The sequence below is a fragment of the Neocloeon triangulifer genome, unplaced genomic scaffold, assembly GCF_031216515.1.
Source record: "Neocloeon triangulifer isolate White Clay Creek 2 clone unplaced genomic scaffold, ASM3121651v1 ptg000009l, whole genome shotgun sequence".
In the NCBI taxonomy this organism is placed as follows: Eukaryota; Metazoa; Arthropoda; class Insecta; order Ephemeroptera; family Baetidae; genus Neocloeon; species Neocloeon triangulifer.
In genome coordinates, this window is record NW_026775551.1 from 1,077,912 (window position 1) to 1,102,960 (window position 25,049).

Sequence of the window (25,049 nt, forward strand, 5' to 3'; positions counted from 1 at the left end):
CAATGAAAAAAGTCGAGGAGTGTTCAAAGTTGACTCAGTTGGATGCTATTGTCAAATATTTTGCGATTGTAAACAATTGAATTACGAACTAGTGAGTATATAATAATAATCTTCGGGAAAAGTGGCAGCAATTTGAGTTATATCAAAAAATATGGCCTTCGTTGTGCGGTACTGGCTACGAGGTGCTCTCCTGCAGATGAGAAAGGACGCACATGGGACAGGCGAGCTTCACAAGTGGGTTCAGACTGAAGAGTTCGCGCAAGATAGAGGCAGTGGTGGGCAGGGGCTGGTTGAGTCGCAGCAGTGCCAGTTCGATTTCGGGTAACAGAGACCGGTGGAAGGTGTCGAGACCGTACCGATGGCCACATGTGAAGATGAGCTGCTCCTCGGACTGACTAGATGGGCCTTCGTTCAGCGTCATGAACGTGCCCCTGTCAGGGACACTGTCCATGAGACTGTGGGGGTCTCTTTGCCAGCTCTCTGCCTCTGTGCGTTCGCTGCTGTGAATCGACGTCACTTGCGACAGAAGCTCCACATACTCGGGAATAACTTTTTCTAAATTCAAATATTTATCAATAAGTGAGGATTTAAAGGCCAGATTTTATGAAATTTTACTTTCGTTCATCCCGGCCAGAATGTCTTTGCAGAGTTGGAGACAAAAGCTCGTAGAAAGTTGGCTCCACAGTTGCGAGTCTTCTTTAGTTGAGCTGAAAATAATTTTATTGTATTTAATCATACTAAATGTGTTTATTTTTCTATAATTACGAGGAAATAAAAATAAGCATCTTACCAAAACAACATAAGTCCTAGAGGCATTGAGAACTTGGAAATGTGTTTCATAAACAGCTCTTCCAAGTGGCCCATTGGCAAAGAATGGTTCAACCAAAAGTCAATTCCCTGAGAAATTTAATTTATTAAAATTAGGAGTTCTACAAAAATTTTTATCAAACCTGCTCAAGTAATTTTTTAATCACGCCGTGGCTCTCAGACTCAATGAAGTTGACATAGTGCTCAACAATATGGCTCGCCTCGCCAGCCATGCTCTCCTTTGGCATCTCCTGCCCTTCGTCGGCTCGTTGTTCAGATCCACCTTCCACAGTGAAGCAGTAAATTGCTCCCTGCGGTGAGTCAAGTGACAAAAGAGACGAGCAGTGGCTGTTTCCTCCTTTGCCCAAAGCGTGAAGCTGGTACGTGAGTGCGGCAGCATAGTTTTTCTGCAGGGCTGCAACTTTTGCTGCTGCTTGGTAATTTTCAGCCTCCAAACACTATAAAAATGTTAGTTAAAAAACAAAAATTTGACCATTTTATAAATAAATACCTTCGACAAAATTTTGGTTGGGTCATAAAGATCCTGAAGAACTTCCAGGACAAAATGTAAGCCTTCGGCGTCAAAAGGCAATTCTTTTGTGTTCCAAACAGGAGCACATTCCTTTAAAATGAAATTTTTTTAAACAAAATATTAATTTAACCCAATTAACATTAACAACAAACCTGCTGGTCCGTTTCTTCATCGTCGGAATTTATGAGCATTTGAGGAAACGAAAGAACTTCAGTTGGCGTTTCTACGATTGATTGGCGACCAGAAGGAAGTTTTATTACCCGTTTCATGTTCTTGTATTTGACCAGTTTTCCCTCAAAGCTCTTTTTCGGCTCTTGAGGGATGGATCCCAACTGAAGCAAACAATAGCAAATTAATTCCAGACACAAAAAGAAAACTAAAGATGCAACCTGGGAGTACGCATTGCTGCCCCACGAGATCAGAACTCCAGACTTGTCTACGGCGAGTGAAAAATCAGACCCAGCATCTATGGCAACTATGTTTCGTCCAGTCAATGAATGCAGGGCTAATGGTGCCGAGATTTCCTTGCGGTTCATTTGGCCCAGCTGCCCGTCAATTCCTCGACCCCACGAATAGACTTCACTGTTAGAGTCGAGCAGCAAAGAGTGATGGAAACCACAGGAGATCTAAACAATTTGTAATTTTATCATTTTTGATGCATGAAAATATCACAATTGTATAATCATTGTGCTGAAAAAAGCGCGAAAAAACCATGCGGTCAAGTACTGCTTAACACGAATCAAAAACATTTCCTTGACTACCCAAATATACCAAGGATATGTTTTCAGGGGAAATCAAAATATGGAATAAATCAAATATCATTAAGACAAAATTATCCTATGTACATGATATTTGTAAATTATAATAAGATCTATCTCAAAAAAGGATTATCACAGGGATCGGGGCTTGTAACTTATTATACCATGCACGTCAGAGTTGTCTGCTGTAACATAATTCCTGATATTTAATTTTTTTACCTGAACAATGCTTCCCTGCACTTGGCTTGTGTCTATTAGACTAGGTGAAAACTGAGGAGGATGAACGGCAGTTTCATCCTCTTGAGCTGATTCAGACACAAACTGTTTCTCTTGTACAATCCGAGCTCTTTTCTGGGCCTGAGCGTGGAGCCTCAGGGCCTGGTAACTTGAGCCCCATGTATATAATTTTTCAGTGGCGCTAACTGCTAGCTAAGGAAATAATTTTGTTTAAATTTACAAATTTTAATTTTAATTCAGACTCTCTTACACAGTGAAAATATCCACAGGCGATCAACCGAATCCTCTCTGGCAGTAAAATTTGCAAAGGAACACTGCTTTTTGGCAAGTTCGGGACACCAAGCTGGCCAAAGGCGCCGGAACCAAAGGCCCACACTTCACCTTCTTCTGTCAAAACAACTGAATGGCCATGGGCACCACAAACCTGAACAATAACCTAAAAAGAAATCCATAATTTATTAAGATTGGAACTTTGGTCTAAAAATTTGAAAAAAATTGCCTTGTCAGTTAGGGAAGTGACGAGAGTGGGTAGAGACTGATCGTCAGTCGATCGGTGCCCCAGTTGGCCATGCACTCCCCATCCCCATGAAAAGACTCTGAAATCAATTGGGATTGAGCAAAATTCTCATTAATATTAACAATTTTTACCTTCCACTTTTGCTAAGAGCCAGAGAATGGTACTGACCAGCAGACACTTGGATTATCTGCTCATCGGAAAGGGCTTCAACCAGTCTGGGGTGTGACGAATGACACGTTGGACCAACACCCAATTGACCAAATTGACTGCTGCCCCATGAATACACCTGTTGGCATTTTTTATTTTATTTTCATTTATTCACTTATATATTATAATATACCCCATTTGATGTCAGAGCTAGGGAGTGATTTTTGCCACAAGAGATGCTGAATATCTGAATTCCAAGAGCGGGAAACAAGTCAAGTGCTTTTGGAGTCATATATTTGATCATTGTCGGTCCACAGCCTGAAAATGGGTAATTTTAGAGTCGAGAGAAGCATTAATTGTAAATTTTTTTATATGAAAACAATTATTTGTTTATTAAATTATTGCTTACCTAGACTGCCATGTACACCATTACCCCACATGTAGAGCTGCTTGCCTCTGACATGACCAGCATGAGAAAACCCAGCACTCAAGATTGTGTGGCCAGATTTTGGGACAACCATTTTATTTGACTGAGAAAACAAAATTAATATTAAAACTACTGATCAATAAGTACAATCCCAACCTTAATGTTTGATTCAGGCTTAAATAGCTTCACCAAATTGTTGAGGTAGGGTGAGGATTTATTTTTCATGAGTTGCAGCATCACAACAATAAACATTTCCACAAACTCTTGCACTTGAGTATTTCCCTGAAATTTAGTTTTTCAATGATGAATATTAAAAAAAAAAAAAAAACTGAAGAAGTGATACCTTGTTATAAGATAGAGCTCCTGAGTTCTTGTACATCTTTTGCTGGTAAGCAGCGTCTAATAGACTTTTGAATTTCGGTGAGTACGGATTGTATAAAGCGGACAGTTTCTGTGACGGAAACAAACAATTAGTCTGGATTAAGATCAGCATTATGAAAATAAATTGCCTGTAACACATCAAGCTCTAAGCAAGGCAGATGAGCAGTCACAAGCTGCATGTGAAGCTTAGCGCGTTTATTGTTCAGCAATAACGGTTGAAGCATTTCAGGATCACTTAGACAGTTCCAAACTACACCTGGCAGCAGACGTTAAAAGTTGCGATCTTTTTAAAGAAATTTTACAAAAGCTTACATTCTCTTGACTTGACTTTTAGCAAAATATCCAAGACTTCCGGGTATAGGCCTCTGTTTTTAGCCAAAAATTGGAGAACCTTCCAGGTTTTTGTCTGACCGGCAATATTCACAGCCAACACTTCGTCATAGAATAGATTACATTTCAAAAAGCTCCTAAAATTGAGTTGGTTATTGGAATTTAAATAAATAAATTAAAAATGAGTTAACAGATATTTGTTGAAAAGTAGAGAGCCTTCTTGAGCCGACTGGCGCAAGATTTGTTCTGCAAAAGACATCATGGCCAAATTGGATAGGTGTAGTTTTTCAGATAAGGAGAGCTCAGTGTCCCGGGCAGAGAGCAAAATTTGTATGTAACTCAACAGCTCGCTTGGATGGCCACATTTTGCAAACTTTAGCGCACTTTTGAGATAACGACACTGAAAAAAGTTTGTGATACAAATTTGTTTCATTTTGGAAGTATAAACCGTTAAAAATTAAAAAAAAAAGTAAAATGACACATTTGCCAAAACTCAGAGAAAAATAAATAAAAGAACTAAGTAAATACTAAATATACCCCACGATCAAAATAAAGTTTAAAAAAAATAAATCCATCAACATATCATCTTTTGCATGTTGCAACTAATTGTAAGACGAGTAGGTACCCTTTGTGATATAATATGGCAAATTGAAATATAATTAAATATAATATAATTTTTTCTTTTTAATATTTAACTCAAAATTAAATAATTATTTTTCAAACTGAAGCCAAAGTAACATACCTTTGAAAGCTTATAAAGAGTGATTGCATGAGAGAACTGTCTTTCCTCCAGTCTCTGGTCGGCTGCCGCTTCCAGCAGATTTTGCATGTTCAGTCCAAACAAAACTGCCAGCTTTTCAGCACTTTCCAACTGCCCGCTGTCCAAGGCCATTAGCATGAAAAGTTCTGAAGGTGGTTTCCTGTCGTGCAAATAAGATCAAATGCCACTTTCTATTAGCGCGCAACTTACTTGGGACCAACTTCAATAACGTTCCTAGACGTGATCACAATGAAACAATCAGAGTTTGGATTCTCTTGACCAAGAGGAGGCCCGTTGCCATCCACAATTGTGCTTCGCAATTTCTTGTGAATGGCGATCACATTCTCTCCTGTGCTAAGATCAAACCTTTGTACAACAGAATCTGTACTTTGGTCCTAGAGAATTAAAAAATATACTATTTGCTTTTCATTAAAATTTCTCTCACAAGGTCAAACTTGACTTCAGACAATTGGGAGGAAGAAATGATGAGAGAGGATGTGTCATCGTTAAAGAGTAAAATGAAACGGTCTGCATACAGAAGGGGTTTTCCCTCTGATGGGAGTTTGTGTACATAGAGGATTTTTTCGTCTCCCAAACCAGCAGGGTAAATCTGAAAGAAAAAACAAGTTCACTTTAAACATAAATTTGTAGAAAAATTACATGAAAATTACTTTCATTAGTTGAGTTGAGGGGTTGTACGTTGAAATTAAATATCGTTCTTTTGAATACTGTGGAGAGTAAATTTCAGGTCCTTGCAAAGCCAAAGGCACTGTGCTGATTTCCTTACCGCCCAGCTCCTCGGCAGCTGCATTTTTTTTCACAATTTAACAAAAAAAAAAAAAAATTATTTTCTGATGGAAAATTTTTACCTCTTTTGACACTACTGGTGCCTCCTCTTTTGTTTTCAACCAGCATTTGCTTCAAAGAGGCCATTTTATCTACTGAGAGATGCTTGAGATTCTGCAGACGGGTGCGAACAGGAATGGGCATTAGTCCATCACCCTCCATGTGTTCCAGTGGCCAACAAAAGCCAACAGATCTTTGTTCCAGAATTAAACGCCATTGACGCACTGGTCCAGAAATCTAGCATCAAAATTGATATTTCTTTATCTCAATTTCATTGTTATAGTTTTTTATGCTATAATCATAAAAAAAATGAAAAAAAATAGGAGAAAATAATTAGCAGAGGTCTGCTAACAAGGCTTAATCTGACAGCGCAGTCCTAAAATGATGAACTAGAAAATCTTTAATCACCTCCCTTAAAGAGTGAAATCAATTGATAATGCAAAGTTACGTATACGTATTTTCAAGAGAAAATATGAAGATATTTTATGGGTAATCTTTTTACAAAATTGATGAATATTTTTCATGTAAAAACTTGAGTGAAATCAAAATTTTAGTATCCAGAATAAATAAGAGAATTTATGCAATTGATTCTTAAAAAAAAAAAATTGATTAACAAGCGTTTTTTACTCACATTAACCACGCTAAATAAACGGAATAAAAAAATTTTGAATCTCGAATGCTTACGATTAGAAAGACGAGGTCAAGGCTATTGTCATGGCTCAAGTGCAGATTGGAGATTTCTCCGTCAACGCATGTCCGGCCCAACTCGGTGCCAGTGGTTAGGCTGACGAACGCAACTTGCCCATTTTCCGATCCCAAAATCGCCACATGTTGTCCATCGAGGCTGTTCCACCAGACAATAGAAGTGGCCACTGGTCTCAGTTTTGTCGTCTGCAACTTTGTAAGGTTGCTGGTTTGCCATCGTAAATCGACAGCCGCCTCGGGGTCAACAAGGGCAAGGGCAGGAACTACGCACAGAGAGCTATCACAGGCTAAAATAGAGAAGAACTCAATAATAATTTGTTTAAATTTATTTAAATTATTTTACATGAGACAGCAAGCCAAGTGCCAGAAGGGTCAAAAGAGAGACAGCAAATTTGTTGCGTTGGCTCCAAATGCCAGTGAAGGTCTTTTATCACTGGCAGTTCTCTGTCCGATACAATGTAGTACAAAATTAGCTGCCCATTTCTGCAAAAAAAATCATGTTTATTTAATTAGAAACAAAAATTTTCTTCTTACAACAGGTTACAAGTTACAAGAATTATAACAACCACAAATCATAATCTTACCCAATGACGAGAGCCAGGATCTGGTGTCGACCGACACTGCTCTGAGCGCACAGTCTGATCTCCTGGTCCTCAGTGGACAGCAGCGGCCGCAGGCTGAAAACCTGCTCGCCGAACATGTCTGATTAGGTCTTTGATTTCTGCAACAGAGGCAAAGCGTTTATGTTAATGCGTAATTTGGGAAAGAATAAAAAGGCTCAGACTCGCGCATTGAAAACACTCAAAGATCATGTGACGGAACATTGAGAAAAAGAATTGTTTTCTTATCGGAAGAAGATCAGGCGTTTGTGGCTTAATTAATTGCGAATGATACCTTTGAAGAGCGAAAATTCCCTCATGGACACCGAATAATTGAAATCTAAAAATACTCGACAGCGACAACCGCCAAGGGCCAAAATTGTGACAGGGCCAGGCCAGAATCAGCCAAAATCGCATTCAAACCGGTGTATAAGAATAAACATTGAATAGTATGTGGGAGGGGGGCAAATCAAAATTTGCAGGGGCAAGAAGTGCACTTTTACCATAATACGCTCCAGCTGCTCTCTCTACCTCCTTCCTCTTTTTGACTTTTATATTACCACCTTGAGTCAACCGTCCGTGCGAATAGCAAATATGTCTGCGTATTGACTATTTCCACGGATTATCCGTGTATATTCATAAAATTACCATTGTGTCTGATCCATTGGCTGAATCAAGTAGTGATGCACGAGTATGGTTATAGGCAAAAATTATCTATTGTGCCATGCATTTAAAATAAATTATGTTAAGTGAATTCTTCGCAGATTTTTTTTTTTTTTTTTTTTTTTTTTTTTAAACAACTTTATTTAATTACAATAATCCGGATATAGATTGCAAAATTGCATTTTCTCGTTGAATAAGAATTGATGTATGTACCAGACCTTGTGTGTTTTCCGAGCTCCGTACCGCAATCATCACAATGGGAAATTAATGGGAAGTGGGAAGCTGGATTTTGTTTACTTTCCACAGCTGTCTCCACCGTGACGTCACTATGGACATTAGCAGCTGGATTGGTCGAGACGCCATTTTTCGGTTTCAAGACCCCGGGCGGCCTCGGGTCGTCTCGAAATGGAAAAATGGCGTCTCGACTAATCCAGCTTCTAATGTCCATAGACGTCACTACCACCATATTTTTGTGGTGGGGACTCTGAACCACACCCCTTTATTGTTATTTGTTTTGTGTGCAGACTTTTCCATGGTTTGCATTGCTCTACAAAAACGTCCGATTTCGACTGCAAATCGAAGCTGCCCTTCCGGCTGCTGTAAAATCTGTTTCACCGTTCAAACGACATCGTCGCGCCGAAATCGGCATCTGAAGCTCGACTGAAGCCTTCCTTCTTGCATCTTTAGCACCTGTCACTCTATAGATCTGTGGGGTGCCTGAAAATGAGATGATATTTTGAGATTTTCCACCCAGGTGAGCTAATTGATGCAGTTTTTTGTTATTTAGGGAAGATTAATTTCGATTAATTGAATAATATGTAATTATGTTGCTTATGGCGTTATAATTTCAAAATTAAAGAGAACAAAATTTTGTGGGTCAGGGCCATGCAAAGTCTTGTTGGCCCGTGGCCCCTAATTCTTAAGTATGTATGTATAGCGGTGCAGATTATTTGAAGAATCATCAAAATTATGTTATTTTATTATATTGGGTTAAAGTTATGTGTTTAAAAATCATCTTATTTGCTGACATATGTAATTATTACATATACCACATATTTGAAGATGACGAGAGGTTCGTCATTTTTGTCTTCAATCATTTTTTTAGATTACCAATTTATATTAATCTTTAATTCCCTCAGGTGTTTTGGTGAGTCGCCTAGCAGTGCCACATGTTGTCCGAAAGTGTGTCGAGCGCCATTTAACTGGCCCTGCCTGATCGAGTCATGCAGCAAGAAGGGACCCCAAAGTTCCTCAAGCACCACCAAGGCAGTGTGCGTGGCGTGGCCTTCAGTCCAAAGGTTGTAGCAATTTCTGCAAACTTGTATGTATTTTATAATAAATTGTCATCTAGGACCGTTATCTGTTTTGCTCGGGTGCTTACGATGGCAAAGTCATTCTGTACTCGGCCCTGCGGATGGAGATGCTGGTCAACTACCAGATCACTACCCTTACCCTGGCCAGGAATATAAACGCAGTTAGATTCACCTCTGATGGCAGCCGGGTAAGGAGAAATAAATTAACTTTAAATCTTCAGGCCAGTGTAGAAATATCCAAATTTTTCTGCCAACTTTTTGCAAACTCTGAACGATTTTGTGAATTGTAGTCAAATTCCCACAGCTCACTTGTCGCAGCTCAAAGCGGGCAAACGTCCTAAACATATGGGAACACATAGAGAAAGCACAATTAAATTGATACAACCTAAAAAATTGCACACAACACAATTAAAACTATTCATTAAAAAGCCAATAACAACACATAAATATGGTAATCAGCAATAAAAACCAGCAGCTTGAAAATGATAAAAAAAAAAATAGGTGTACCATAAACAAAAAACACAACGGAGCAAAATGCAAAACGCATTTCCTCTTTTTATTAATTAATTAATAAAAAAGACAAAAATCATCAACAGAATGCAAAATGCATTAAATTTAATTGCCATATTTAAAAGACAACTTCCAAAAAAATACGGCGATTGGAAATAATTTTACCATCTGGGATTACATATTTTTCACCACCACCTGCATTAACTGCAACCAACCCCCTCCCCCTTCCTAAAAAGAATAGTAACAAGATTCAATATTTCTATTTAAAAAGAAAATTATTTTATTACAAGAAACAAAGGCCACGCATCAGCTCTATTATGTTGGCCAAAAAAAAAGATGTCTTCCGCCCGAGCCATAAGGCCCCATGGCTCTGACGGCAGCCGTGTACCAACATAATTTTGGGATGCGCAGCCTTTGACAAGAAATAACTCTTTTTAGAATTAATTCAGAGTATATAGTATTGTTCAAATAATAAAATCCGTTTCAGTCAAAGAATTGATATTTAATTTAATATAATTCGTCTAAAATGCAAAAAAAAATTTAACATAATCTAACTTCCTGGAACCTCCTTTTAGATTTTGGCTGCGACCACTGTGCGCAGAGTGGCGGTCGTTGATGTGGAGAGAGGCGATCAACTGCTTGCATACGACAACTGTGCCTTCAACGGTCGTGACAGGACGGGCCTGGCCACCGACCCGGTCTGTCCCAACATGGCTGTGTCAGTGGCCGTCAATGGCAAAGGGCTCACACTTCTCGACCTGCGCATGCCACTTCCTCTCGACTTTTTGTATGATGTGAGTTTTTATTTTCCTTTGAAGCATTGAGACTGCCCTGCTCACTCAAAAATAACAAATTGCTTTTGATTGGAAAAAAAATGCCTTGAGTCAAGCCAATCCAAAAAATGGGGACAAAAAGATATTTAAAAAAAATTGATCCTGTTTATTGTGTGACATTTCTGGTGGGCCAGGTAGTGGAGCGAAATGATCACAAAAAAACGAGCAATTTTTTTAGGTGCGCAAGAGATTAATTCCCAACTTGCAGAAATTTTTTGAAATAAATATGTAATTTTATAGGAAAATTTAGCACTTTATCCACAAAAATTGTTATAATTCTCCATCAAGCACTAAAAATTTATAAAGTTTCCTTTTTTGTCCCTATGATAGCATTTTTTAAGATTCAAATTTAATTTCAGCTCCATAGCAGCATAATTCGTGATGTTACGTTTCTTGACTCTTCGTGGCCGTGGGGGAGAGGGCATCAAAGTGTCTTGCTCAGTGCAAGCGGTGATGGCACTTGCAAGGTAACAAATAATGAGACAAGTAATTTTGCAGCTAACCACCCTTTACTTTCAAGGTCTCCACCCTGGATGGTCGTGTGCTGCACTCGTTTCAAGTTGGTCACCAAGTGAACACCATTTGCCCTTCACCTGAACCCTACCATGATGAGTCTGACGAAGGCTTCAACAGTGAGTTCTCTTGGATAATTTAACTGGCAGAAGATTTATAAATTTTTGCAGGTGTCATCATGACGGGAGGGGACGTCGTCTCCACATACCTCCCTGACTTTGGCGTCAGAGAGAGACTGAAAGACAACCGTGAGACTCCAGTATGGAAATTAAGGTTTTTTTTACATTTTTGGTTGAGAATTTTTGTTCAAAATTTGTATTTGGCAGGTACACATCAAATGGAGGACTTTTGTATTCTGTGGGTGAGGACGGCATCCTCAGAAGGTACCGACGCTTCCCTGACCACCACAAGTACCTAGGGCCTGTTTACAAGCACAGACTGGATGTCCAAGATCTTGACATTTCACCGTACGATGAATGTAAGTAGGAGGTTTGGGGTTATATGATTTGCTCGACAAAAACTTAGTTAGAGATCGCAGGGTGATGTGTCAAAAAAATAATTTGGAAAAGGGGGAAAACCATTACATTGTGGTGACACCTCATAAGTCAAATGAAAATAATATACAGCAAAAATTTTGGAAAAAAATTATTCTTATAACAACAATGATTCGCTTACGTTGTGCTCTCCGTGCTGGCGTGAGTTGCAGCCGAGTGGGACTTGTGCGTGTTTAATTTTCGTTGAGATATCTGGCCGATAGAGTTAAAAAATTAAATATGCCGCTATTTTAAAATGGAGCGAACTAAAAGACTTGGATTAAAATTCAAAGTAATATTAAGGATATATGAGGTATTTCTGATGCACAACGCTTAATGAAATAAATTTTCTTGAATCTAACAGAGAAACAATCTTTAATCGGTGATTTGAGAATCAATATTGATGATTTAGCTATCAGTGCACCAAAAATATCTTTTTCGTAAAATAAAATCAAATATTGCTAAATTCTTATTATGATTTATTTTTTTCCAGATATCGTCACTGGGTCAAAAGACAGGACTGTTGGTGTTTTACGACTGGGTGCTCCAAATCATGGCTGCACTGAATACTGCGAGGTCACATGAATTCTCAACGCGTTGGTTTTAATTTGCAGGTGGCAAATTACCATCACTTTTGCAGTTTGTTAGCAATTTTAAAAGATCGAGATTTTTTTTTTAATTTTTCTGAAATAGTTTTCCCCTATCTTTAATTTAACTTCATCTTTTTCAACGCATTGCTAAATTTCCTAATTAAAGTTTGGTGCTACCATCGTGCCATGGACTGCTAAAGATAGCAATTAAACAATAATGATGCCCTTTTTTATCAGTTGCTGTGTAAAAATTCTTAATATTTAATGTAGAAATAAATTATAAGTGGGGAAGAATGGAAAAATAATGGCTTTTTGCAATCATCTCCTTCGAAAGAAGGTGCACCGACCGCTAGAGCCATCAAAAGGGTCACTAAAAAAACTAAAGCCACAAGTACGCCTTGCACAGAGATGGAAGCTGTGCCGCGGTACAGTCCTCCGCTGCTGTTGGCAATTCATTCCATAGTGATTTGACAACGCGGTATGAAAAGGCCTAGAGATCGCGTTCAAACTTTGTTCTCCCGGGCGGCGGCTGCGTTTGACTCTTAATTATGCGCACCCTCGCGTCCATGACAGTCACTCCCAAGTCACATCTTCAAATAGTTCAAATGAATTTATGTACATATTTCATAGAAATATAACGCCGGATATGATATCAATGAGATTTTAGATTTATGTGCATTAATTTTAGCAACAATTTATATTATTTATTCTTCCCTGTCAATTACGAAAATGCAAGGTGAAGATTATTTCAGCATATTTTTGCTGTTGAGTTTAGGTTGCACTTTGATTAACAATCTTGCAGGAAAGTTTGAATAATCTCATAAAAGGTGTACAGTAAATGCACTGCCAAATAAAATTTTTATATTTTAGCATGAAATAAGTGATTCTTTTTTTAAAATCTTCGACCTAGAAATGTTGCTGCAATTTAGTTCCTGCCTAGAGATGTAGACAAGATTTTTTGAGCCTGGTTAAAAACAAAACTATGATTATTATTATTTTTTATTCTTCAGTTCTTCTCTTCGTAAATCAAGTCAAGGAGAAGGAAAAAACACAAATGTGAAGAAGCAGCAACAGCCGCACGTCTGGGAGGAAAAAAAGGAATAAATCAAACAAGTTTCATCTGCAAGATAGAAAAGCACAACTGTCCTTTATTGATTATTATTATTGTTTTATAATAATACAATAATTTATTATAAATTTGAATCAGCAGCATTTGCTCTTATCAAAATGTCATACAAAAGCTTAAATATTAAGTAGCTCCTAGATATTTAATTACTGCTGGCATATATATATATGCTTATATATTATTTAAAATGCTCTCAAAGTTACAAAGAAAATAAATGCAAACATTATAGCAGATCTGAAATCACAGTAAAACAATAAAATACTGAGTGGTGAAGGCAATATTGTGACAAAAAAATGTTTACACAAAAAGCAGTTAAATCAATTTAAAGCGCTCGCGTTCATTTTTTTCTGTAAGTTATTTTCCCATAAAAGAAACGCCAACCCAGTCTATTTACAAATTCAGCTGGCGAGGCTTGTGTGTCGCCACCAGGCTGCGAGCCTGCTCAGTCATCTCCTGCTGGTCTCGTGATCGTCCGTATGCCACCATTTCAAATTTTACGCCAACCTATGGGACAAAGCACAGCTTAGCACAAATTTTGACAAACCAGCAGCATAAACAAAACAATAAATGACAAAAAAATTTAAAAAAATAATAGGATGACACGTATGGAAATAAATAAACAGCCAGCAAACAAAAAGCACCATGCAACCCAATAAATCAATAAAAAATAATGGCAAAATGAATGACATCGGGGAAAAATTGATGAAAACATGGATAATAAGGTCACCTTTGGCAAAAGATTCTTCACTGCAAGGGTGTCGGGTGAGAAGTTGAGTCTTTTGACCAATGTGGGTTTTTCTGGACTCTGTAATGATTAATCAACAACCTTAAGCATAATGCAGTGCAGACAAATACGGCATTGAAAAACAGTGCAACAATATCTCAGATACACAAAATAAACACCATAAATAATCCGAATACTTATAAAATAATCTACAAAATATCAAGTGGAATTTATGAAACTATGAGAAAAAGTTTGATAAACAACTTAATAATAAAAAAAATCATAACAAATACGACATTACTTTTTTTAAGTGTAAGCAAATCTGAATAGTACGAAAAGATCACTCATGCTGAATTTATCACAATTTACCATTGTGTCGGCACAGTCCAGGATGCCAGGGAGGTGCTCTGTGACCGGTGGGATCCTCCTAGAATCCGGAGAAACAGCTGCCAGAAGTCGCAGACCAGAGTCATCAGGTGGAGGCAAGTTAACGGAGCTCTCAGGAGACATGATGATGTCTGGAACAATAGATGGTGGCGAAAAAAGGACCGACGACTCGGCACCACCAAGACTTTTGCTCGGCGTCTCCACGTTGAATGACTGGAATGACATGTCAGACGCATCATGTGCAATTGGGATGTGACCAGGCGTGGACCATGTGCTGGCCAGAGCCTTCCTGGCTCGCTTTGGCTGAGCGTTCTCCTTTCCGGGTGGGGTGGGGAAAATCGGTCGCTTTTTGCTGTTGGTCGTTGCGTAACCACTGTCCTGAAGCATATCCTGAAAGTTTAACAAGAAATGTAAGAAAATTCAGATTCGAAATTATTTATTCTTCTAAGCAAACAAAAATTTTAAAATTGAATTTTTTTATGGTGTAGGTTCACTGCGGCAGCTATGTCTCTTTTTGATGTCAGGTATTTTAGCAGAACTCTGCTAGTTGATTTAAACTCTCTGCTTTTTTTGTTATGACTCAAGTAGAAGAAATAGCAATTAAAGAGAGAAATAGGTTTACGAGCAGCAGATGTCTATCAAAACGCCTGACATCAAAAGAGACTTAGCCACAGTAAACCCCCTATTATTGTTGATGATTTTTCTACATACTTTTTAATTAAATCACATTTAAATTAACACATGTTGCATCAAATTAAGATATCAAAATACAAACAAAATGCAAATTCCAAAAAGGAGAAAAATATAGTAAATAAATTAATAATATTTTCTTACATTTGATGATGTTGCAGACTCAGCTTGGTAAGAGTAATCAGATTCTTGTTCCTTCTTAATAATTTCTGTGACATCATTCAGCCTCGTCGGAGTCTAAAATACAAATAGAATGAAAATAAATAGCTGTTGATTAACAAGTTGCAAGTGACTTACAGCGTGACCCTTGAGGTTTGCAAGAACTTTCTTAAAGCTTGGCGGTGTCCTCGGACTGGTCTGTGCAAAAGTTGAATTGACTTTTTTGGGAGTGAGGTGCTCCCTTGAAGTGGGAGGCTGCGGCGTGCAAAGGCTTGCGTTGGCGGCCTCCTCGTCCCGCCTCACTGGGGTGGACATTGCGACTGGGCTGCCACCTCCAAGACCCAGCTCAAAGGAAAGGGGGCTCTGGAAGCGGTTTAGAATTTGCGATGGACTGTAAGGCACAGCATCCTTCATAGGCGAAAGCTTTGGTGGGGTGGTCATACCGAGACCCAAAATATACTCGGAGTTGTTTCTGCTGATGAGGCTTCGCGGCGACTTTGTGGGCGTTTTGCAAATTGACTCCATCTCGTCCGAAATGGAGATGGTGCACAAGTCATCATCCAGCAAACGGCTCCTGCAAAATTTCAAAGTTGCTTCAGATGAAAATTTAATTGCAAAAAAAATGTTTACAGGAATGAATTATCCATTTGCTTTTCTTCAGATGTCATCAGGCTCTCAGTGGCGTGGTGGACTAACGCATCAAAATCGTTATCTATGGTATAAGAGGGCTCAGGCAGCATTGCCTGACTCCCAGATGACATCGAGGTTGAATCAAGGAGGTCACCAGGGGACCATTTGTTCTAAAATTAAAGACAATCAGCTTTCTGTACAAAAATTAAAATTTATTTCTAATTATACCTCATAAACTACACTTCCAGGTTGCAAGTAATATTCAACGACTGAGGCCTGATGGCTTTGAACACTGGTTTCAGCTCTGGTTTCCGTTCTGTTGCTCACATGGGGGACGGCGATCAATGTTGGACTTTCAGCAGGTCTTTGGCGTCGCTTCTGGGCAATCTGCCTGGGGCGTTTCAACTCAGGCTTTTCATCGGCGCCCTCGTATTTGCGCCTCATGGTAGAGTTCCAGTGGTTTTTGATGGCGTTATCGGTACGGCCGGGCAGGAGTTTGGCAATTTTAGCCCACTGGTTGCCCCAATTGCAGTGCGCCTGGTAAATGACGCGGTCCTCCTCTTCCGTCCATGCGGTTTTCTTAATGTTTGGGTTCAGGTGATTGTGCCAGCGTTCTCGACACTGCTTGCCGATGCGACCTTTCAGATGGCGGGCTATCAAGGTCCACTTCTTTGGGCCGTACCGTTTCACTAGACTTACTACTTTGTCATCCTCCTGCGGAAATAAGTTTTATTAAGTTATTAATAAAATAATTGTACATAGATCGTACTAAATTCATAGAGTATACGATTTAAAATTCGATTTCTTAATGTTTAGTCAAGTAAGAATAATTGGCGTTAAGTAAAAAGACAAAGTTAAGTGAAAATCAGAGGCTTTATAATTGTTTTTTAATAATCTAGGAATCTTAACGAGACGTTAATTTAAATTATTTGAAAATTATAAAATAAAAAAGGATAAATCTTGAGGGACTTTTTTAGGACTCTTTCCAATTGAAACATATTATTTTGAAGGAAAATCTAATCTAATACGTAAATTAAGTTGACAGAAGCTTTTTCTTTGGTGCGCAGGCGCAATGTTAACAATTTGCGTAGCCAAATCAGTACATAAAAATTACTCAAATTAAGTATTACGGACAAGTACTCTTTTAGAAGTTCTATAAACATTAAAAATACATTTTTTTGAAAATTTTCGGGGGTTCAATATTATTTAAAAATAATCATTTGATGATTTTATGCTCCTCTGCAGGCCTCTGTAAAATTTTGATCTAAATGCGACAAAAAAAAAATGTCTTGTCTTATGGCATATGTTGAATTTCAGGCACCATTCTTGGTATTAAGTTTGACAGCTCAAAATGGCCCATTTTCATTGGCCAAAAAGGTAAGCATTGTCTTGATGATATAAGAAAACAGAAAAATTTTCACCTCCTTTGTCCATGGGCCCTTGATGAGTTCAGGATTGACCACCTTTTGCCAACGCTGCTGACACTGGATGTCGGAGCGAAGCTGGAAAAAGCTGGAGACAAGATCCCACTGGTCGCCGTGCGTCTCCACCAGCTGCTTCAGCTGTTCATCCTTTAACAAGAAAAGAGTCTTTAGAGAAAAGAAGAATCACATTTTTCACTTTCAAACGTACCTCCTCTTTGGTCCATCGTGCTTTGCTGACGGGTTTCTTGCCAACGCGCGACCTTCCGCTGTGGCTTGATGAGGAGGCGTTTTCATTCACGCTTGACTCGTCTGAGGAATCTTCGGCGCTCGAGTTGCCCGAGTTCTCATCGCACATTCGAGATCTTTAACAAAATGAAAATAATAAAAAATGAGAGTTACGATCAGTAAAAAGTGAATCTAATTTATCAAATACAATCAGGGGATGGATCAACTATTTTGGAAAAGGTTATAATGGGTTCAGAATGAATTAATAATTTCCCATTCAACAGAGTCTTTACATCACAGATTATTTTTATTATTTTGCTGTCACTCTCCTCTCATGACCAGATTTCTTTTTTATACCGAAATGAGGTTTGGTTTTGCTCTAGAAAATTTATACCCTCAAGAATATGCAGAGGGCACTGAGAGAATATTATACTTTTTAAAAAGTGTTTAACAAGTACCCAAATCTTCATTTGATCTGCAATTCAGAACCGCCGCCGTGGGCAGGTTAAGGCAGTACGTGCGTGCTCGGAGATAGAACCAATGAACGACAACAGGCAGCCAGCCGTGCCAAGTAAGAGCATGGCTGCGAGGTAGCAAATTGCCTGCCCCCATGACATGCTAATGCACACCTGACTGCGTTTTCCTCGCAGCTCCCCTCCTTGCATCTGCCGGGTCTACCAAGCTGTTGTTTTCCACAAATAAATGCCGTGCAAAGTCTGCTGCTATAAAAGCTTCGCCTTAGCTAGACAAGCCAATCGAGTAAAAATGCACTGATGCCTCACTTGCCTCAGAAAATACACACAATCGGTAATTCTATGAGTTTCGAATTTTTAAATGAGAAAGAAAAGAAAATCAAAGGCAAAAACTGCTGATTCATAATGCCAAAAAGACCCAACCTGACCCCCAATGCCCCATATGACCGCGTAATCCACCAACCTTCCACCTACCAATTCTATGTTAGGGTATGAATTTTGAGCACTTTTGGAACCATGTTTGATGCCAAAAACTAACATTTGAGGTTGATTTCACAAGAAAATAAAAAAAAATTGAAACCCGGTTCTATTACTGAAAGAAAAATATGTACAGATAGAAGGACAACTGACCCCAAAGGCGACCTGCGGTCTGCTGGTACTCAACCAAGTTTATTCTTAATTTTAATTATTTGTAAAATCTGCACCAATAGCAGAAAATCCCTTTGCAGACGACTCCGTTGCGGCGCAAGCTTCGGGCAAGAACTCGCAAGTGACGGAGAAGACGCCTGCTTGATAGACTAATTAGCAAATGCAATTTTATTTTAATACGCGTTAATATTGAAAATTAAATTGATAGAAAAAGAAATAAAGTAAATTTTCATATAAAAGAGATAAATAAAAAATAAATATTCTTCGTAATTAAGTTGTCCGGAGTTATTAATTTTTAAATTTGAATATGATTTTTTTATGAAATTTAAGCTATAACGTCACAATTAAATTTCCAATCAATTGGCTACCTGGAAAAAAATTCAAAAATATTTGTTCAATGCAAAAAGATTATATTTTTACTAACTAAGAGAAATTGTAGAAAATTAAATTGGCTTATTTTTTCTAAAAGTTCTAAGTACTGGTTCAGACCTTAATTGTAAGCTACAAAATAAGAAGGTCATAGATTAATTTTCGTAAGTTGGCAGATTCCACTCTCGCTGCTTTGTGCATTCAGACAAGAAGTCTTGCATTCAGATTTCTTTCTTTCTCCTGTCTTCTTCCAAGTTGCGCGCTTTTTATAAAGCGTGTGTGAATAGGAGAGGAAATGAAAAGTAAAAAGGGCAGCTGCATAGAAGCAGGCAGGAAGGGGTCGGTCGGCTCGGTCTCCAAAGAAGAGCGGCCGCGAGCAAGCTGTGTGTGCGCGAGGCGAGTGAACGAGGGGCACGAGCACAAAGGAGCGCAAGACGCGAGAAAATTCAACTTCGGTCGAAAGAAATAATACTTTACTGAAAAATTAAATCTTCTAAATTTCGACTTTAAATCTAGAATTTTAATTACCACCAGCAGAAAATTGCCCTCCAAGATTGCAGACTAGTCCAAAAATATACAATTTAATTGTGATTTTTTTAAAGAAATTTTTTTTATTGACTGTTCTATTTTGAAAACGTTCTACTTTTTTATGCGATGTAATGTGAACAAAATTATAAATAATAAAAATAATGGAAGTTGGAAATATTTGGAGCTCTAATTTCAATACAATTAAAATTTTTAATGATTGTTAGCATTTGTAGAAAGAGATGCACCAATGTAAATTTTTAAATTCAATTTGTAAATAATTTAAGAAGTTTGTGATTTTCTTTCGTTTTTAGTAATAATTCTAAAGGGTATTATTATTATTAATTGTGATATTTTAATGTACAAGCAAATTTTGAGGCAGAATTTTTCTTTTGACAATAAATATTCAATCAGAATTTTTATACAAATTCAAAACTCTCAGTCAAAACCTTGACACGTAGAAGAAAAATAAAATTGATAAAGAGAGAGGGGAAAAGAAATCAAGACTATAAAAAAGCTCGTGGACACACCGTGGGTTTACGAGTCTACACGCGGAAACCATTTTGAAAATTACAAGTATGGGGTAGCACCAATATAAATAAATATGGCGGCGCACAGAAAAACTTTTCGGACATAAAAATTTCATGTGAAAAGCATCTTGGATTTAATATGAAAACTTTCTTGATCTAATGGATTACCATATAGTTATTGTAATTAAAGTTTGACAGGTATGAATAGAATGTGGAGTAAAAAAAATTGAACGAAGCAGCCGGCGCGACTAAATCGACTGATGCAAGACATTGCTCAAAAAACGTGTTGATGACTGGATTTACATGTTAGAAATAAAAAATTAAAATTCAGAAGACAAACGGAGGCTTTCATTACTCTAAAAGCAGAATTGTTTACCGAGCTTCAATAAGGGCAGAACCACAATTTGTGAATTTTGTGCATCGGCCGAAACAACTCTTGTATGAGAAGAAGTTCTATTTTAATTATTTTGAAAATTTGAACTTAATTGCAAGTGATTGCAAGCAAGTGAGTTGTGCTGTGTTCTTATTTCATCGGCAATACCACGTTATCAACGATATTAATCATATTAATACCACAATTACTATTTTATATAAACTTGAAATGAAAAGTTGTGTTCCGATGATCAATTCAATAGATTTTTATTCCATTTTAGATCAAATATTTACAACGATCTTTAGAATAAGTATAATTATAATTAATTCAACAATTCCTAAATATTGACGTCAATATTTAAGGACTTGTTGAATTAATTCATAAATTATATTTATTCTAAAGATCGTTGTAAATATTGATCTAAATTGAATAAAACTCATATTGAATCTGATATTTCGGATCACAACAACTTTCCTTAAAAAAAAGTAATTTACTCACTCTGCATATTCAAAATTAGTTGACGCTGAGATAATTGTAGTTAGTCCTAGGAAATGTGTTGTGGTAATTTTCAGGCAAGACACTCGCGTGGTACATGGCGCGCGCCAAGAAAGACTGCAAGAATAAGCATCGGCGGCGATTCCCACGGTGGTGATCCTCTGAGGAAGAGAGAGTGGGGTGGAAAAGAGGGGCCGCTAGGGGTGCGGGCCCCACTCTGTCTGTCTCAGTCGCGCAGAAATCGCCGCTGCATTCGGCGGAAAACGCGGACTTTTTAATTATTGATTGCGTAAATTTCGTAATTTTCCCAACAGCGACGAAAATAATCAAAAATTCCTGGTTTTGCGCGGGAAATTTTTACATTTTGAGTGGTTCAATGAGTCGGATCACCAAATTTGTCAGCTCAGAAGTCTAATTTGCCTTTGTCAAATTATAATAAAAAAATTCTGATTACAGAGGTTTTTATACAATGCAAAATTTATAACAATTTATGTTGTTTCCTAGGCAAAAGTTAAAAAACACAGAGAATTTAGTCCTTTTTACTGCTAAAAAAAATAAAAATTCATTAAAAAAAGGACTTTAAAATTTTAACTTCAATTGAATACATTTAAAAAAAATATAAATTGAATGTAAAAGTAATTAAAAAATGTCATTTTTTAATAAATATTTCTCTTGGAATTAGCAATCTAAAGAATATTCCAAAAATAATTATTTTTTACAAGGGACAGACTTTTAATTTTTAACTTGCGAGTTCTCACAATGCACGTAGGTAATCCGGCAAAAGTTTTATACAAGGTTCGCGCATCACAACAATGAAATCATAATTTGATTGTTGTTTCAGCTCGCTGATTGGGATTCAAATTTTACCCAATCAGAACGCTTTCCAACTATACAAATTAATCGGATGCGCAAAGCTTGGTTTTGTTTGTTAAAAATTTGATTTCTTTTTTCTCTCGTGGTCTGTGGTCAAATTATACACATTTGCCAAGGGAAAAATCTGACGGCTTCTCTTATTTACAGAACCAAAGTAGGTGCACATACAAAAAATAAATAGGAATTTTTAGCAAAAGCGGCAAATTTAATTAATTTTTGAAAAATTTGAGTCAAAAATGCTGGTTTAGCCTTACCAAAATAAAATTAAATTTAGAACCCAAAATAGTGTACCGCGCAAACTTTTGAGCAAGTCAACATTTTGTCTTGTGTATTATTAATAATAATTCATGTGCGATCATTTTATGACAATTTGTTGCAACAATGGCATGCCCATGACAACAACAAAATTTTGAGTTTTTTTTTTGCAATCTCCCGCCTACAAAACTCATTATTCATCTGCATCCTTACAAAAATATCAGAAAATTGATAAATTTTCAAGATAAATTTTGGCCCACCCTGTTTAATAGCCGGAGCTAGGTTCGGTCAAAATGGAGCCGAATGAATTTTCGAGGGAAAGCTGAAGCAGGTGTTCAGTCTGGTCGTGACCTTTAGAGTCTGTGAATAGTCATCGTTTTTCGTGCAGAGTGGCAAAACGAGACCAAGCCAACAAAATCTCGGCCCGAGAAGGAATAATTGAGGCCGAATGCCTAACAATTGGTGACCAGACAGTCGGCCGGCTTCTAACCCAGGGCGCCCCACGGCCTTCGCCTTCTCGCACCTCGAAATCGCGCTTCGAAGCAAAATACTCACTGGACTTTGACTTTCTGCCGAGCCATCTTCTATGTTGTTTGCATTCCACTCGCTTTCCCGGGATCTTCCACTCAAAAATCGTCGGAATCTCATAAAAATCGGCGGTGCTGTTGATATTGTTGATGAAAAGGCTGTGATGAAAGATGGCGGATGGCGGATGCTAGCGCCAGCCGTGACTTGGTGAGCCGACGAAGCGTACGAAGCGCCACTAGCGCCAGAGCGGCCTCACCCATGTCGCCCTCTCCTACGCCTCCTTCCTTTTTTACCGCTGTCTCTGCGCTGCTGCCATCTGTGGTAATTATGGAAATTATTCAAAACCGTGCACGCAATTTAAAAAAATTCTGAAAAATATGTATGGTAGAACCTAGAACCTTGTAGAAAAAAGATCTAAAAGAGCTATATTTCAAATTTCCATGAGATGGTTGATGGTCTGTCTGTGCACTATGTGCTGTGTATGTTTGTATTTTTTATTTTTACGTGACTTTGAAATTTGAAATATGAGAAAAGTCCCCGCGCTCAGCGCCTTAACCCCTCTCTTACTTCACTGGCATGGGTGGGGATCATTGGTGGGGATCGAACCAATAAGGGGTGTGTTTGGAAACGTAGTCCGGCATAACACCCAACTAACCGGAAGTAGCACAAATGGCGCTGCAGTCGTTTCTTTACCCAAAAGCGTAAAACGCCACAACCAATCAGAGATAGCCGAAGACCTTCGGCCATTAGTTTACTGGAAGCTCTTTATCTACCTTATTCTTGTTTGAGTCAGATCGTATCCTTCTTGAGGTCCGTCTGCCATCTGCCTCTGCCATTTTGTAGAAAGCTATACTGGAGTTAGCATATGAGCAGTGAAGAGAGAAGATATAATTCAAGAAAAACAGCTTCTTCCTGTTCGCTTGATTGCTGTTCAAGAGCGGAGGTCTGGATTTAAGTTGCTTCGAATTCGGAATTTCCAATTTTGAGCCCACAAAGCTCTGCGAAAGGTGAGAATTTCCGTCGAAATTTTATTACGCAGTTGCCGTACGTAGAAAGTAGACGGACCCCCTCCCCCCCAGAAGTGTCTGGAGGCGCCTAGCAACAGCAATAATTTTAGAAAGTTTTGTAAATTTGGCCTGGCTTGAGGTAAGCTACTCCGGATTAGCTTCCATCTGTGCTGCATTCTCCAATTTATTCACAGTTTTTCCATTTCCGACCTTATCCGGCGGACTTTGTCGTTATTGTACCTTTCAGACGGAAACAAACACATCGATCGAGCTTTGTTTTTGCGTATTACACATTCGCGAATCCTCTGTAGGTAAATGTCACGTACGCAGTTTTGATATTAGATTTTACCATTTTTACATGCAAGAACTTTGATTTTAAAGTCGAAAACGTTGACTAATGACGCTTACAAAATTAGGACATAATTAGACTCGAGGCCGTTTCCATAACTTCTCACTAAACACAACAAAACACGTCTCGAGGTCATCCTAATCCAATTTAATGGTTATGTACTTAATATTTTCCTTCCTCAAATTTTTTTGCGTCTCAAATAATATTAGATGATTTGAGAAATTCATTCACATTAGATTGTGTACATATGTGTATGTATTGTCTGGGTATGCAAGCATAAATCTTGGTTTTCCGGATTGGAAAAAATATTATATTTTAGTGAACTTTTGGTATTTCCAGATATTAAAAAATATCTCTTTTGCAGCTGTGGTTAAACCTGGAGCCATCTCCAAGATGAACAATAAGTCTGTTCCAAGCGGTGGGCCCTTCGGGGTGAGCAACCGCAGTCCCGGACCATTCGGGGCGAAAAAGGGTGCCGCTGGCAAGAAGAGTGCACCCCAGCATGTGAGGCAGAGAAGAAAGACTGAGTCTGACTCTTCATCCTCATCCCCATCGCCTTCATACAAGCAGCAGCAGCCTATCATGGTGTACAACAACAACAGGGGTGGCTCACCTGTCGGCAGCCCCTACTACGCAGGGGCCAAGTTCTCAGAACCGCCGTCCCCTGCGCAGCTGCCCATCCCACCCACCCACTGGATGTCGGACAACAAGTCATCCAACTGCCATCACATGTGCAAAGAAGACAAGTACACCGAGATAACTAACCAGCTCAAGTTGATGCTCAACATTAGAGCGTAACTGCCCTGGACTGCATGCATGGTGACCCAATAAACATTAGTGAATAAGGATTTTGATGCAACTCGCTTAAGATTACGGTTTACGTGCCTGTTTTTTTTTCTTCAAAGGTAAATTTGAATTTGAAATCCCAAATTAAGTTGTTAAAAGATTAAGACCATTTTTTCAAATTGTGTACAAATCAGTTTTGTCATTCAAAAAAGGATTCGGTTTCATAAGTTATCATGAATTGTCGGCCTAAGTTGCTCGACTTAGAATAATCCTCATTCAACTGTTACTTCCACGAATATAATTATGATTTAATTTTTGTTCCTGCAAAATTCATTGATGGAAATGCTTTAAATAGTTTTATATTTAAGTCTGATTTAAATCTTTTGACTGCATTTAGGGTATGCAACTGAGAACGTTTTAAAATAATAAGACTCAATTGGGGGGAGGGGGGTATACTTCTTGGCTGCGTCAT

The 25,049-nt window shown here is 38.2% G+C and overlaps 4 protein-coding genes across 8 annotated transcripts; 2 read left to right on the forward strand and 2 right to left on the reverse strand.

Moving 5' to 3' along the window:
* Nucleotides 1-17: 17 nt before the first annotated feature.
* Nucleotides 18-8,079, reverse strand: LOC132195443 (uncharacterized). 4 transcript variants are annotated; one of them, XM_059617441.1, is made up of 27 exons: nt 7,928-8,079; nt 7,032-7,168; nt 6,791-6,930; nt 6,427-6,734; nt 5,766-5,979; nt 5,568-5,701; nt 5,342-5,506; nt 5,107-5,291; nt 4,879-5,056; nt 4,328-4,536; nt 4,119-4,273; nt 3,935-4,062; nt 3,769-3,876; nt 3,582-3,707; nt 3,408-3,528; nt 3,192-3,316; nt 2,983-3,137; nt 2,834-2,930; nt 2,585-2,770; nt 2,317-2,526; nt 1,729-1,965; nt 1,492-1,671; nt 1,319-1,429; nt 951-1,265; nt 791-897; nt 616-707; nt 18-555 (listed from the first exon to the last, which is right to left on the reverse strand). In XM_059617441.1, exons 2-27 carry the CDS (start codon nt 7,145-7,147, stop codon nt 176-178), a joined length of 4,482 nt encoding a protein of 1,493 aa, XP_059473424.1. In that variant the 5' UTR covers nt 7,148-7,168; nt 7,928-8,079; the 3' UTR covers nt 18-175. The 4 variants fall into 4 exon arrangements, with proteins under 4 accessions (XP_059473424.1, XP_059473426.1, XP_059473427.1 ...); XM_059617443.1 differs by lacking the exon at nt 7,928-8,079 and adding an exon at nt 7,550-7,759; XM_059617444.1 differs by lacking the exon at nt 7,928-8,079 and adding an exon at nt 7,342-7,502 and having other exon boundaries at nt 3,935-4,056.
* Nucleotides 8,080-8,197: 118 nt separating this feature from the next.
* LOC132195447 (uncharacterized) lies at nt 8,198-12,896 on the forward strand. The gene is made up of 9 exons (XM_059617448.1): nt 8,198-8,463; nt 8,849-9,007; nt 9,061-9,210; nt 10,108-10,326; nt 10,725-10,832; nt 10,886-10,997; nt 11,049-11,151; nt 11,205-11,356; nt 11,905-12,896. The coding sequence occupies exons 2-9, from the start codon at nt 8,933-8,935 to the stop codon at nt 11,994-11,996; spliced, it is 1,011 nt and encodes a 336-aa protein (XP_059473431.1). The 5' UTR covers nt 8,198-8,463; nt 8,849-8,932; the 3' UTR covers nt 11,997-12,896.
* Nucleotides 12,897-13,122: 226 nt separating this feature from the next.
* On the reverse strand, nt 13,123-22,650 carry LOC132195445 (myb protein-like). The gene is made up of 10 exons (XM_059617446.1): nt 22,463-22,650; nt 17,350-17,503; nt 17,139-17,288; nt 15,946-16,431; nt 15,718-15,887; nt 15,226-15,661; nt 15,073-15,165; nt 14,221-14,628; nt 13,855-13,932; nt 13,123-13,631 (listed from the first exon to the last, which is right to left on the reverse strand). Exons 1-10 carry the CDS (start codon nt 22,486-22,488, stop codon nt 13,518-13,520), a joined length of 2,115 nt encoding a protein of 704 aa, XP_059473429.1. The 5' UTR covers nt 22,489-22,650; the 3' UTR covers nt 13,123-13,517.
* A 607-nt stretch (nt 22,651-23,257) lies between these two features.
* LOC132195448 (proline-rich nuclear receptor coactivator 2-like) lies at nt 23,258-24,589 on the forward strand. 2 transcript variants are annotated; one of them, XM_059617449.1, is made up of 2 exons: nt 23,258-23,442; nt 24,156-24,589. In XM_059617449.1, exon 2 carries the CDS (start codon nt 24,185-24,187, stop codon nt 24,587-24,589), a length of 405 nt encoding a protein of 134 aa, XP_059473432.1. In that variant the 5' UTR covers nt 23,258-23,442; nt 24,156-24,184. The 2 variants fall into 2 exon arrangements, with proteins under 2 accessions (XP_059473432.1, XP_059473433.1); XM_059617450.1 differs by lacking the exon at nt 23,258-23,442 and adding an exon at nt 23,487-23,581.
* Nucleotides 24,590-25,049: the final 460 nt, after the last annotated feature.

What these genes read in the sequence shown, in the direction of transcription:
- LOC132195443 (XM_059617441.1), bottom strand. Translation starts at nt 7,147, where the DNA reads ATGTTCGGCGAGCAGGTTTTCAGCCTGCGGCCGCTGCTGTCCACTGAG. An exon ending in ATCCTGGCTCTCGTCATTGG is followed by an intron (nt 6,931 to 7,031) that starts GTAAGATTATGA and finishes TTTTTTTTGCAG; the next exon opens with AAATGGGCAGCTAATTTTGT. An exon ending in CCTCAACTCAACTAATGAAA is followed by an intron (nt 5,507 to 5,567) that starts GTAATTTTCATG and finishes TTTTTCTTTCAG; the next exon opens with ATTTACCCTGCTGGTTTGGG.
- LOC132195447 (XM_059617448.1), top strand. Translation starts at nt 8,933, where the DNA reads ATGCAGCAAGAAGGGACCCCAAAGTTCCTCAAGCACCACCAAGGCAGT. An exon ending in GCGTGGCCTTCAGTCCAAAG is followed by an intron (nt 9,008 to 9,060) that starts GTTGTAGCAATT and finishes ATTGTCATCTAG; the next exon opens with GACCGTTATCTGTTTTGCTC. An exon ending in GTCTGACGAAGGCTTCAACA is followed by an intron (nt 10,998 to 11,048) that starts GTGAGTTCTCTT and finishes AAATTTTTGCAG; the next exon opens with GTGTCATCATGACGGGAGGG.
- LOC132195445 (XM_059617446.1), bottom strand. Translation starts at nt 22,488, where the DNA reads ATGGCTCGGCAGAAAGTCAAAGTCCA. An exon ending in AGGGCCCATGGACAAAGGAG is followed by an intron (nt 16,432 to 17,138) that starts GTGAAAATTTTT and finishes TTATTTCCGCAG; the next exon opens with GAGGATGACAAAGTAGTAAG. An exon ending in TGGACTGTGCCGACACAATG is followed by an intron (nt 13,933 to 14,220) that starts GTAAATTGTGAT and finishes TAATCATTACAG; the next exon opens with AGTCCAGAAAAACCCACATT.
- LOC132195448 (XM_059617449.1), top strand. Translation starts at nt 24,185, where the DNA reads ATGAACAATAAGTCTGTTCCAAGCGGTGGGCCCTTCGGGGTGAGCAAC.